The sequence below is a fragment of the Pelodiscus sinensis genome, chromosome 8, assembly GCF_049634645.1.
Source record: "Pelodiscus sinensis isolate JC-2024 chromosome 8, ASM4963464v1, whole genome shotgun sequence".
Classification (NCBI taxonomy): Eukaryota; Metazoa; Chordata; order Testudines; family Trionychidae; genus Pelodiscus; species Pelodiscus sinensis.
This window is the reverse complement of record NC_134718.1, coordinates 60,752,409-60,765,339: the sequence shown is the minus strand read 5'-3', so window position 1 is coordinate 60,765,339 and position 12,931 is coordinate 60,752,409. Positions and strand designations below refer to the sequence as shown.

The following is a 12,931-nucleotide window of genomic DNA, read 5'->3' as shown; positions in this document are numbered from 1 at the left end:
TTGTGTAAAAACGGCTATTTTTGCACAAAAACCTTGTAGTGTAAACATAGCCCAAGTGATGGAGAGGAGGGGAATGGAGTGCACAGGGCTTCAAGGAAGGGGCGGGGTCCTGGGGAAGGGATGGGGTAGATCTTGGCTTTCCCTGACATTTGAAATGATCTTGGGTGTGTAAAAGTTGGAGGCCACTGCTCTAGGCCCATCAGAGATAGGCGCATCCCAGAGCTTAAGCTACAGCTGGAACACAAATGTGTACATTCTAATTAAACAGCCCCTGACCTGAGCCTGAATCAGCTGGCATGGGCCAGCCAAATGGATCTAATTGAAATATATACATACCCTTTAAAATATCCTTTAACCATGTATTCCTCCTTTGTGCAGCACCTCTACCCTTACAAGTTAATTGGTCCGCTTCCTGTCTGTAGCCACAGGCCTTCTCTTGTTTCCTTTCGTTTCTTTTTGTTCACATTATCATACGCCTTAATCTTATCATGAACATTATCGTCAGACTTCTGTTTGCTTGCAGCTTAGCTTTTTGTAAGGCAGTTGATGCTGGTTTCCTTCCTGCCCTCTTGTTCACCTAGTTCTTTCACTGCTCTCCTGTTCTTCTTGCCCTCCACAGCTCTCCTTCCTTCACTGAAATTTGTGGCTTCTCCCTTCCCTTCATATCTCCCTCTCCTATTGCGCCCCATCCTGCCATCTCCTTTCTTCAGTCACATACTTTTCCTTCGCTTAGTCTCAGCCTGAAGATTCCCTTACCATTGGAGCTGATGTACTGCTCTGCTCTTATGCCTCTTCCAGCTATGTGCCAAGAGGCTGGGAAGATGCGGCTGTCTGACTACCATAGGAGTCATAATACAGGCCCATCATCAGGTTGAGTATGGCTGATGTAGAACAACCAGTATTCTGGTCCCAACACCCAAACAATGCTGCAAACACAGTACAGTACTAGCTATAACATCTTTCCAAGATCCATGGAATTGCAGGTATAGCCTAATACTTCCTCCTAGGGGACCTGGGTCCTTCCCAAGTTGGAAGAACACTGGCTCTCACCCAAGGGTTTTGTACTCCTTAAGTAAGCCAGGTGCAGTCACTTTTGCACTTAGGATAGCAAAAAAGTAAATATACATGGGCCTGTGTGTTCTAAGTGCAGTGGCATCTCTCTGGAAGGTAAGAATTAAACTGCCTGACTGTCACATTTAGTACAGGCAGAATAGAAAATGAAATACTTGTAGAAAATCTGCCAACTGTTTATTGAGTAAACAGTCTGAAGGTGGTTCCCAAGAGATTCCTACTGACTGCTTGTCATGACCTTTTTAGGCTGCAACCATAATTTTGTACAGTAATTGTGGTAGGAAGAGGGGATGAGAAATAAATAAGAACTACCGTTGTTTGCCAGAGATATGAACTTTGCCAAATGAGCTCTTTAGCTTTACTTCAGCCTTTGCTATATACAGATGCTTGTGTCTTGGAAAATGTTTGAAAGGCAGTAGAAGATTTGATGAGAGGCAACATAAGATGGATGTTTCCTATTAAAAAGGGAGCCAGCTAAGAAGAGAAAATTCAGACACTTCAAGAGCAGGAGAGCCTGGCTACAACTATGAAAAAAACCAAACACCCAGCATTGCCCAAAAGGGACCTGAGGAAGGAAGAATAAGCTAGGAGCCAGAGGAGTATGCAGTTTGGAGAAAGAAGTATACTTGGTGAAAGTGATTCAGTTCAGAAAACTGGATAAAGTTTAATTGTTGGAGGGTATCAATGAAGGTTATAACCTCTGGAGTAGTTAGAGCAGGAGGACAATTGCCCATGTTAGTGGTGTTAGGTTCATTTAAACTTACTGAGGTGTATTTTTTTTTTTTATAAAACATGGATTATTCATCCCATAAAATGACATTCTTCATATAATCCAGGATAGATACAAATTTTTAGTTTAGTTGACGTTAAACTGAAAACCACACTGAAGAAAAATGAAAACTGAATTAAAGCATAACATACACAAGCAGCACTTTTCTTCTCTCTGGTCCCATTTCCCTTTTATTCTTCTCCACTGACCGATCTGCTAACATCAAAAGGGGCATCTTACAATGTGGTTGAAAAATTCAAGACTAATGACGATATATGGTATGACACCATCTTTTTCCATTGAAAGTCTGATATTTAAAGCACTCATAATAAAATGGAAAACGTAGCTACTACATCCACTAATATTCAGTAGAACGGGGATTTGGCATTCAGTTCTGTTTTTGTGAACTTATGACCCTGAGCACGCATGTAGATGACAGACTGATCTGTGAATGAACTATACCCGGCAATGTGCAAACCCAAGAAAAAACAGAACTATTTTTGGGAGCAAAACATTCACTGAACCTTTCAAAAATATATTGTGTAATTTCTAATTCAACAGAGGGAGACTTTTAATACTGTATCTGGCAAGACATTCTTAGAGCTATATTTATCTAGTTTGATATACAAAGTCTTTCCAAAAGTCTGGTTAAAAAAATCTCAGGGATAACAGGACAAACCAAAAAGACGATTCTTGACACTAATTTGACTTTAACTGTCTTGCAGTTTATTTAGGACTCTTTTGTCTATAAGCAGTTAAACAACTCCTCCCTTTTTTCAAAAAGTATATTACAGGCAGTCCCCGACTTACGCGGATCCGACTCACGTCGGATCCGCAGTTACGAACGAGGCTGCCCCAGAGTACACGGACTGCGGGACCTCGCGGTCCTGCCGCCCGTGTACTCTGGGGCTTTCTCTGCGTCTCCCTGGTCTGCAGACCAGGAAGACGCAGAGCAAAGCCGCGGAGGGGCTCGGGCAGCCCAGGGGCACTGCTCCGCTGCCGGCTTCCCCGCGGCTTTGCAAAGCTGCGGGGGGCGGGCTCGGGCAGCGAGGCAGCCCAGGCGCGCCTGGACTGCTCCGCTGCCTGCTTCCCCGAGGCTTTGCAAAGCCGCGGGGGAAGCCGGCAGCGGGACAGCCCAGACGCCCCGCGGTTGTCCCGCTGCCGGCGTCCTCAGAGGCTTTGCTCCCTGTCTCCCTGGTCTGCTGGTCTCCAGCAGACCAGGGAGACGGGGAGCAAAGCCGCGGAGGACCCAGGCGGCGGGACCGCGGTGCGTCTCGTTCCGCTGCCCGTGTCTTCCTGGTCTGCTGGGGTGGGGGGGGGGGGCGCAGCTAGTACGCCCCCCCCAGCAGACTAGGCTTTTCTCCGGATGCCTGTGGCAGAGCAGCTGGGGTGCTGCCGGTTGGTCCCGCAGCGCCGCTCTGGGCGCTACTGGTCCAACCCAGCAGCACCCCAGCTGCTCTGGTCCTGATTCAGCCGCTGCTGGTCAGTTTCAGCAGCGGCTGAATCAGGACGCCTGGGGCAGAGCAGATGGGGTGCTGCTGGATTGGTCCAGTAGTGCCGAGGAGCGGCACTACTGGAGCAACCCAGCAGCACCCCAGCTGCTCTGCCCCAGGCGTCCTGATTCAGCCGCTGCTGAAACTGACCAGCGCTGACTACAGGAAGCCCCAGGCAGAGTTGCTCTGCCCCGGGCTTCCTGGAATCAGCTGCTGATCAGTTTCAGCAGCAGCTGACTTGGGGACGCTTGGGGTTCTTAAGTTGATTCTGTATGTAAGTCAGAACTGGCGGTCAGTTTCAGCAGCGGCTGAATCTGGACGCCAGTTCCGACTTACATACAGATTCAACTTAAGAACAAACCTACAGTCCCTATCTTGTACGTAACCCGGGGACTGCCTGTACTCTTTTGTCAGTAAGTAGCTGTATTGAAATCATAAGCCAATTACAGCATCGTTGCTAGGACTGTTTGTTATCCTAGGGCAAGAACAGTATATACAGGGAAAACATTATTCATTTATGAGTGCTTGAAGCTAGTTTTTATCTGCCCGTAGTGCAGGTGAACTAAAAAAATGTGTCCCACTGCGAAGACAACAAGCTTAGTTTCAGCTGTCATGTTATGGGTAAAAGACCACTTTTGGATTGGAGCAGTTCTCACAGAACTATTTATTCTGATGCAAAAAATTCAGAATCCCTTAGTCTCAAAAGTCTTAAGTAATATGGGTGTGTTTACACGCATGCATTTGCAACTATTGCTGTTTTGCAGTTCTGGGGAGAGAAATCATAATCTATTAAAATCTAGGGGACATCTGCCCCCTGACTTTAGCAAGACCTGGATTTCACTATGATGTATAAGATCTTCAATTATATATTTATGCAGCACCTTGACAGCCTAATCTTGATTGGGGCCTATAAGTGCTACCATAATTCAAATAACTTCATAGTTCACTGTTCTCATTTTAAGTAACTTCTTTGCATGTCACTGGCACTGCTCTGCTTTCAATTCTAATGAAAAGGACAAAGGGAGATTTCCTCCTTTATTCACTTTGCATGATTAATAAAAAGCCATAAGCTATCAATAGAATATGATGTCAGAGGTTGGTAATTGGCTGACCTGCCACTGAAGTAACTGGATTTTTATATTTGTTGTTTGAATTTTTATATATTAGCATTAAATAAACAGACCGCCAAACCCTGTTCTCACAGTCATAAGAACAGCCATACTGGGTCAGAACAAAGGTTCATCTAGCCTGGTATCCTGTCTGCCAACAGTGGTCAATACCAGATGCCCCAGAGGGAGAGATCACAACACGTAATCTTCACATGATCCCTCCCCTGTCACCCACTTCCAGAGAAACAGAGGCTAGGGATACCATTCCTACCCACGTTGGCTAATAGGTTCATAGAGGTCAGGTCCATCAATAGTTGTCTTGCTCTTTTTTGAATCTTATTAAAAGTTCTAGCCTTCTCCACCTCCTCTGGCAAGGAGTTCCTCAGGTTGACTGTGCGCTGAGTGAAGAAAAACTTCCTTTTGTTTTAAACCTGCTGCCTATTAATTTCATTTGGTGACTCCTAGTTATTTTATTGTGTGAATAAGTAAATAACTTATCCTGGTATGGAAAAAAAAATAATTTTTCCATACAAGTCGTGATTTAATAGACCTCTTTCATATTCCCCCTTAGTTTCCTCTTTTCTATGCTGAAAAGTCCAAGTCTTTTTCAACTCTCTTCATATGGGGCTTGTTGCAAACCCCTAATCATTTTTGTTGTCCTTTAATCTTTTTCAATGCCAATATATTTTTTTTGAGATGAGGCTACCACATCTGTACCAGGGCTGGCCCGAGCCATTCATGCGCCCCAGGAGCACGGCCCCACGCCTGGGGCACCGGCGCATGCGCGGGCCCGGCACTGCCCGGTCCGGCAGCCCTGCGCGACAGCCCCTAAAATTGAGCGCCCCGGGCAGTAGCCCGGTCAGCCCGTAACTTGGGCCGGCTCTGATCTGTACATAGTATTTAAGATGTAAATACCATAGTTTTATATAGAGGCAATAAGAAATTTTCTGTCTAATTCTCTATCCCTTTTTTAATGACTCCTAACATTCAATTTGCTTTTTTCACTGCTGCTGCACACTGAGTGGATGTTTTCAGAGAACTATCCCACAATGACTCAAAGGCTTCTCTCTTGAGTAGTTGTAGCCAAATTAGTTCCAATCATATTGTATTTATAATTGGGATTATGTTTTCCAATGTGCATTACTTTACATTTATCAACATTAAATTTCATTTGCCATTTTGTTGCCCAATCACTCAGTTTGGTGAGATCTTTTTGAAGCTCTTCACAGTCTGCATTGGTCTTAACTATCTTGAACAGTTTGGTATCATCTGCAAATTTTGTCACCTCACTGTTTACCCCTTTCTCTAGATCATTTATAAATAAGTTGAACAGGATGGGTCCAAGGATAGAGCCTTAGGGGACCTCACTAGTTACAACTCGGAAAACTGACCATTTATTCCTACCCTTGTTTCTTGTCTTTTAACCAGTTATCAATCCATGATAAGACCTTCTCTCTTATACCATGACAACTTACTTTACCTAAGAGCCTTTGGTGAGGGACCTTGTTCAAAGACTTTCTGGAAATCTAAGCATACTATTTCTACTGGATCCCCCTTTTCCATGTTTCTTGACCCTCCTCAAAGAACTCTAGCAGATTAGTAAGGCATGATTGCCCTTTACAGAAACCATGTTGACTTTCCCCCAACAAACTATATTCATCCATGTGTCTAACAGTTTTATTCTTTACTATTGTTTCAACTAATTTGCCCGGTACTGACGTTAGACTTACCAGTCTGTAATTGCCAGGTCACCTCCAGAGCCTTTTTTAAATATTGGCATCACATTAGCTATCTTCCAATCATTAGGTACAGAAACTGATTTAAAGGATAAGTTATAAACCACAGTTAATAGTGCTGCAATTTCCCATTTGAGTTCTTTCAGAACTCTTGGGTGAATGCCATCCAGTCCCAGTCAAGAGCTGATATTACAGTTGCAATTCATTGGCTCAACTCCAGTTAATAAAACACATATTAGGATACTACAGGGCTTTATTTGGGCTGCCAGTTTCTTTAGTAATTAATCCCCTCTGGTTGGCTAATGGCAGCTGACTAGGATTGTGGAGCTATAGAATTGCAACATAGCATTTGAGCTTGGGCTGGAGCCCAAGCCGTGGGTTCCTCACCTCTCGGAGGGTCACAGAGCTTGGGTTTCAACCCGAGCCCAAACGTCTATACCTCGATTTTACTGCCCCACTGCCTGTGAGCCTGTGTCAGCTGACACAGTCCAGCTGCAGGTGTTTAAATGCTGTGCAGATGTACCTTCAGAACAGAATTTGATCCATTGTACAAGAATAGAAGTCTCTGAAACCAGAAAAAAAATTTCTCCATGTGTAGGGGGCAACTGATAACATGATGATCAGTAGCCCTAATGTGGATTATCCACATTGCTTTATGATATCAGAGATGGTGAAACCAAGTGAGCCAGTATAGAACCATTCTTAAAGCAGTGGGATTCTGCTTTATTTTGATTCACATTATTCACAAGTGATGCAAAATGTAGCTGTAAATCTACTATCTGTAACAAACACACATTTCAAATTAGCTACACAGTCCTGGCCCCACTGATGTCTATAGAAGTTTTGTCGTTGATTTCAATGGGGGGGGGGGGGTGTCAAGCTTTCACCTGTAATCTTTATGGCCTTGATCCTACATTAACTGAACTCAGTGAAGATTCTGCCACTCACTTTAATGAAAGAAGAATCAGTCCCTAAAACAGTGGCTGAAGCTGTGTGGCTTTTTTGTGGAAAAACAATCAGCTGTAGACATCATTAAAATGTTTAGCAGATATGCTAATATTCATGCTTTGTTTTCTTTTAGGCAATACTCATGGATCATAACTGCTCCCTTAAAACAAAAATGTATACTCAGAACAACATCCAGTCATACCCAGTAGGTGATGAAGAATCCGAAAGTGATGAATAATAAAAAAAGCCATATTGAGTATTTTGGTGTACAAAATGCAGTGATTCCTGTGAAACAGCTCATTCAGAAATATGTTTTAGGTATACCGTACTTTTAATGGTGAAATAGTGAAGAAACCAAAGGTATATTATTTATTTCCCATTATTTTAATGCAGATTGCCAACTGCCTTATAAAGAGAAAATAGCTTTTATAGAGGTTTGTATAGTGTTGAAAACATTATTTTATGTATTTAATTTTATTATACAGTATATTTTTGATTAACTGTGTAGTTAAATATATATAAACATCTGAATCCAAATTATAATTTTTCTAAATTTTATTCAGGGACATTGACATAAGATTTCACAGTGTAGACTCCATAATAAGTTCTTGACAGTAAAATGCTTCTATTATAAATTATTCCTCTTACTAAAAAAGTGAAGTTCAAAGAACATACAACCTATCCAACTCTCAGTTCTTTTAAATTTACTGTGCTCTGAAGTATATCCACAAAAGATAGTCTTAATTCAAGATAGCACTTTATTACCAGTTGCTCAGCTCAGGGTCATACTGTACCATCAATTTTGGTTTCTTTGCAGAGCTCTCCCAATTCTAAAGTTGAGCTCTCCATAAAATTGATAGTATTGAGACCATATGATAAGAAAATAAACTTTTATTTTTCAAAACAAAAATTTTCAGACATATTGATAAAAAAAATAATGTTTTTCTGAAGGATAGGACTACTCTAACTAAAATGATCCTGGCTGGCTTATGCACTAAAGGATATTGTCTCTAGACTTAAAAGAAACTGCCTATTTGCTCTCTCACACAGGCAATACTATGGTTTCCATGAGATGTATGAAGGAATACTGGGTAAACATCAAGTCAAGAACTCACTTTGGTTATATAGGGATGAATCGAGAGGCCATTCTTTGTTAACTATTAATCTAAAATAGCTCTAGGCAACAAAAATAAGTCAATCTGTCCACATACATATGATCCTCCACCTCATCCTCCCCCCCTCCCCACACTTTTGGGGATAACAGTTGTATCAGAGTGAAATTTGGTCCTAACTCTACAGCTGATATAAATACAGATTGTAGATCCACAGAAATCAATGCCAATTTACACCAGGGGCACGTCTATACTAGGAAGTTATTTTGGGAGTTATTTTGAAATAATTATTTTAGAATAACATGTCCCCTCTACAGGGAAGCCTCGAAATTAGTTTGAGGCAGGGTCACTTAATGTGGATGCACTACCTCGACTTAGAGCCCCAGGAAGTACCAGGGAGTAATTACTCTGAATGATTCTGGGGAGTAGTTATTTCAAAATAGTGGTAGTATGGATGCTCCACTGCTGCTATTTCAAAATAACTATTTTGAAATAAGTGTTATTCCTCATGGAAAGCAGGTGTTATTTTGAAATTACCAGTCCCTTATTTCAAAATAACTCCCTGTTATTTTGAAATAACTTCCTAGTGTAGACCAGGGCCAGCTGAGGATCTGTAAATATACAAAAAAACAAAGTTAAGACATTGCCATTACTTTTTTGCCCTGTAACGTGGTCTTAAATAATTAGATATTCTTTGTATTGGGAAAACTGGACACAAGAGTATGATATCTGCTGCTCAAGTTATTTACGTACTTTCAAGAGGGTTAGAGCAGCACGAAGCTTTGACATTTACAATTTTTTTTTTTCAGATCTTTGCCATCTCAATTCTATTTCAGGGATTTTTCACCTTCATTTCAGGTTTTTTATGAATAGTTAAGATCACTGCAGTACCACAGTATTTACATTTAACATCTTACTTGAAGGACTCAACTCCAGTAGCTTCTACTAAAAATGATTTTACTCCCATTTGCCTACATGTCTAGAAATTTTATATATAATAAAATTTGTTTGAAAATGAAGTCAAATTATAAATTTTTAGTCAAAATAATGAAAAAGCAACAGCTCATTATTAATACCGCTGCTTATTTGAGGATATAAAATCTAATACAATGAAAGAACTGCATTAGGCAATATACTTGTCTGGACCAAGAAAAATCAAACTTCTAAAGTAAATATTCAACAAAAAAATTAAAGGATGTTTTTTATCTGGTGTTGTGTATGTGTAGTTTGTTTGTAAATGAAAATGTGCCTTCTTACATGTATCAGCAGATGTTTTGTGTATTACAGCAGATACTCTGTTTACATATGGTTTTGTAAAGCATATATAATAGTATGGTCAGAAAGTATGGAAATGCTGTGAATCAAATCAAGTATTGCTTTGTTGATAATTATGCATTAAGATTACATAAAATGAAAAGTAATCTCCAATAAATTCATGATTTACTGCAACACAATATGGTAACTATCTCATTCTCTTCTGTGCTGTTGGTTTGCACACACCAAGAAATGGAAAGAAGGTGATCAGAATATACCAACCTGCTAAGAAAGCAACATTCAATTAATGCCTAGCATATTTCTAATTTCTAACAGGCAGGTTAAACATTTTCACTCAAGGAGACAAGATGTCTGTATATAACCTGCTAATGAAAAATGAGCTCCTAAGCAATATGACAAGTGTCTTTAGAGCCAAATTTTAATTTTTGTAAACTGTTATAATGCAGAAAGATACAGAAAGAATTACTAGACTTACCAGAGACTGTTCACTACTGATGGACATGTGTAAGTAAATAGTAGTTACAAGGTCACAGCAGGAATAGACTCCTTACAAAATCTGGAGGATCACAGCAGAGACTTTGATAGTATCTGCAAAACTGACATGTTAATAACTGATTTTGCATGTGTCTATCTTCTATTTTGATGCACCACGGTTGACAGCATTTCTGTAGCTTCCGCCACTCTTAAGAAAATCATTCCTTCCATGCCCCACAAAGTATTTGGAAGATAAACATTTTTAATACTAGAGAGACCGAGATTTGGCAAATCCTGTTCAACAGTTTCTTTAGTCCACTGCTTTGGTTGTAACACCAACTATATGTAAAGTGCCATGCACAGAAATATCTTTTCTGTAGAGTTTTCTTTAAATTGAAGCAGTTTGTATTTTCAAGGTAACTTTTTTTAAAATAGCTTCAACTGTGTGACAATGAACATAGCAGCATAGCTAAGTAAATGGTACATATGAAATTCATGTTTTGACCTGTGAAATGAGTGAGAAACATCTTCATATTTATGACCTTGTGTCTTTGTTTGGGATTTGAATTTTTGTCATGTATAAGAGGGCAGTAAAATGGGTTAGAAGAATTTGTCATGACATTGAAATTTATTTCCAAGCAACTGTCTGCCTTAAAATATTTACATCATACAAATGTATTAATCAATGTGAAAAAAAACCCAACCTTCTGCTCAAGGAAAGTAGTCTTTTACTTTGTGAACACTTCTGGTTGATGACAATTGTTCTGTTGAATTTACTGCACTGAAGTTGAAACTATAATACTAATATTTAAATCAAGAAAAATACAAAACCAAATCTAATTAAGAATTTTTAAAAAGGAGATGACATTGCTACACAAATCCCAAATAAATGAGCATTGTGGGAGAGACCCATGAGAACAAGAACAGAGATGACCCCCCTGAATCTCAAGTGAGAGGTAGAGTGCAGAACAAATGAATTTAGGCTCCATGTATCTCCTCATTGTGGGGTTTCTAGTCAGTGTATTCAAATGTATCATAGCCCAGCTAGCTGTACCCTATCACTCTACCTCCAACCCATCCACAATCCATGGAGAGAATGGGAACAATAGAGACCCTCTATTCCCCCAACATCTATTCCATTCAATAGACCCATGAAAAATCTGATGTACTTTGAGTCTTCTGTGGCCAGTGAGGAATGCATGGATTTCATGCAGAATCTGTATTCACCCAATGGTGCCTCATGGCTGTAAATATATTTACCTTTAACTACATGGACAACTTTGGAAAATATTCTGTTTATGATAATTCTGCTGCTGTAATTGTGGCTATATCTACACTACCAAGTTATTTCAAAGGTATGTCAGCACTGCCACCCTCATTCGAACTAGAGTGGCTAATGTAGGCATTCAAAGTTGCAAATGAAGCCCGGGATTTAAATATTCCGGGCTTCATTTGCATCTTGCCAGGCGCCGCCATTTTTAAATGCCCGTTAGTGCGGACACCGTGCCCGCGGCTACACGCAGCACGGAGTAGGTAGTTCGAATTATGCTCTCTAATTCGAACTACCGGTACACCTCGTTCCACGAGGAGTAACGGTAGTTCAAATTAGAGAGCCTAATTCGAACTACCTACTCCGTGCCGCGTGTAGCCGCGGGCACGGAGTCCGCATTAATGGGGATTTAAAAATGGCGGCGCCCGGCAAGTTGCAAATGAAGCCCGGGATATTTAAATCCCGGGCTTCATTTATAACTTCAAATGCCTACATTAGCCACCCTAGTTCGAACTAGGGTGGCAGTGTAGACATACCGTAAGTAATTTACTTTGAAATAAGCTCATTCCTTTTCATAATTAGGAGTAATTCTGAAATAATGGGTTTGGTAGTGTGGATGCTCATCCTGTTATTTCAAAATAACTCCCCAGTGTCATGCCCTCAGTGTTTTTTTTCTATCCCTAGTTCCCTTGAAAGTATGTGCAGCTTAGCAGTTTGTGCTTTGCTATACATCCTCCTCCAGTAGTTATAAACATCAAAGTACATATTTCAAGGGAATACAAATGGGAATTAGCAGGAGAAACAGATAAAATGAGTTGTTAAATTGCAAGGATCCCATTTTCAAGAAAAAATGTTAGAGGATAAAAAAATAAAGCACAAGAAAAATGTAGGATAGATTAACAGAATGAGTCAGACTGTTCCCTGCTGTAATTAATTGATAGTTATCATTATTAGCAGTAGTATTTTTTGTACAGTGCCCAGAAGTCTTAATCCACATGAGCCCTGCTATTCTAGGCACTCTGCAAACCTTGATAGTTACGTCATGAATTTATTTAGCTCAATGTTTTTTAAAAGCTTCCCTGTTTTTTAAATTGTGCTGAGTATAATAAAAATGCATATCCTAAATAAAATACATTAAAGGCCAATACAGCAATCAGTAATTTTACTTTTCTATAAACATGTATTCTCCCCCCAAAGATATTGTGCTAAATTATCATACCTTATATAGTAATATTTTTAAAATATTGCATTGCAGTAGTTTAACAGTGCAAAGAGGTAACTGATTTAGTAAAACTGTTTTATTAAAGCTTGTTCTCATGATAAAATCATAGCCAACAAAATCATATCAGGCAGATTTTCTGTAAATGTGTAGCTGCCACCTAGCTACATATCACTAAGTCAAATATATTCTCATTTTCGGTGGTATTCTTTATTTTCAGCTATTTACAGGAAAGCAAAGATTACATTAAGAATGTAGTATTACAGCTTTTCCTCAAGAGTCAGTGTTTATTGTAATTAATGCCAGATAAGATTTTTGTTTTCCTTATCAAACAACTATTTCACCTCCCCATTCAACATATTTAAAAATATTGCACTACGTTTTTTATGTTTTACAATCATTAGCAATGTTATACTGTATAAAGAAAATTATATCCAGCTTTTCATACCCATTGT

The 12,931-nt window shown here is 39.9% G+C and overlaps 1 protein-coding gene across 3 annotated transcripts in view; it reads left to right on the top strand.

The window, feature by feature from the left end:
• Positions 1 to 9,443, top strand: part of SLC18A2 (solute carrier family 18 member A2) — a 59,710-nt gene extending 50,267 nt beyond the window's left edge. For all 3 annotated transcript variants that reach the window (XM_006111379.4, XM_075935381.1, XM_075935380.1), the window contains one exon: positions 7,260 to 9,443. In XM_006111379.4, the coding sequence (XP_006111441.2) occupies positions 7,260 to 7,364 (105 nt within the window). In that variant the 3' untranslated portion in view covers positions 7,365 to 9,443. The remainder of the gene's footprint in view (positions 1 to 7,259) is intronic.
• Positions 9,444 to 12,931: the final 3,488 nt, after the last annotated feature.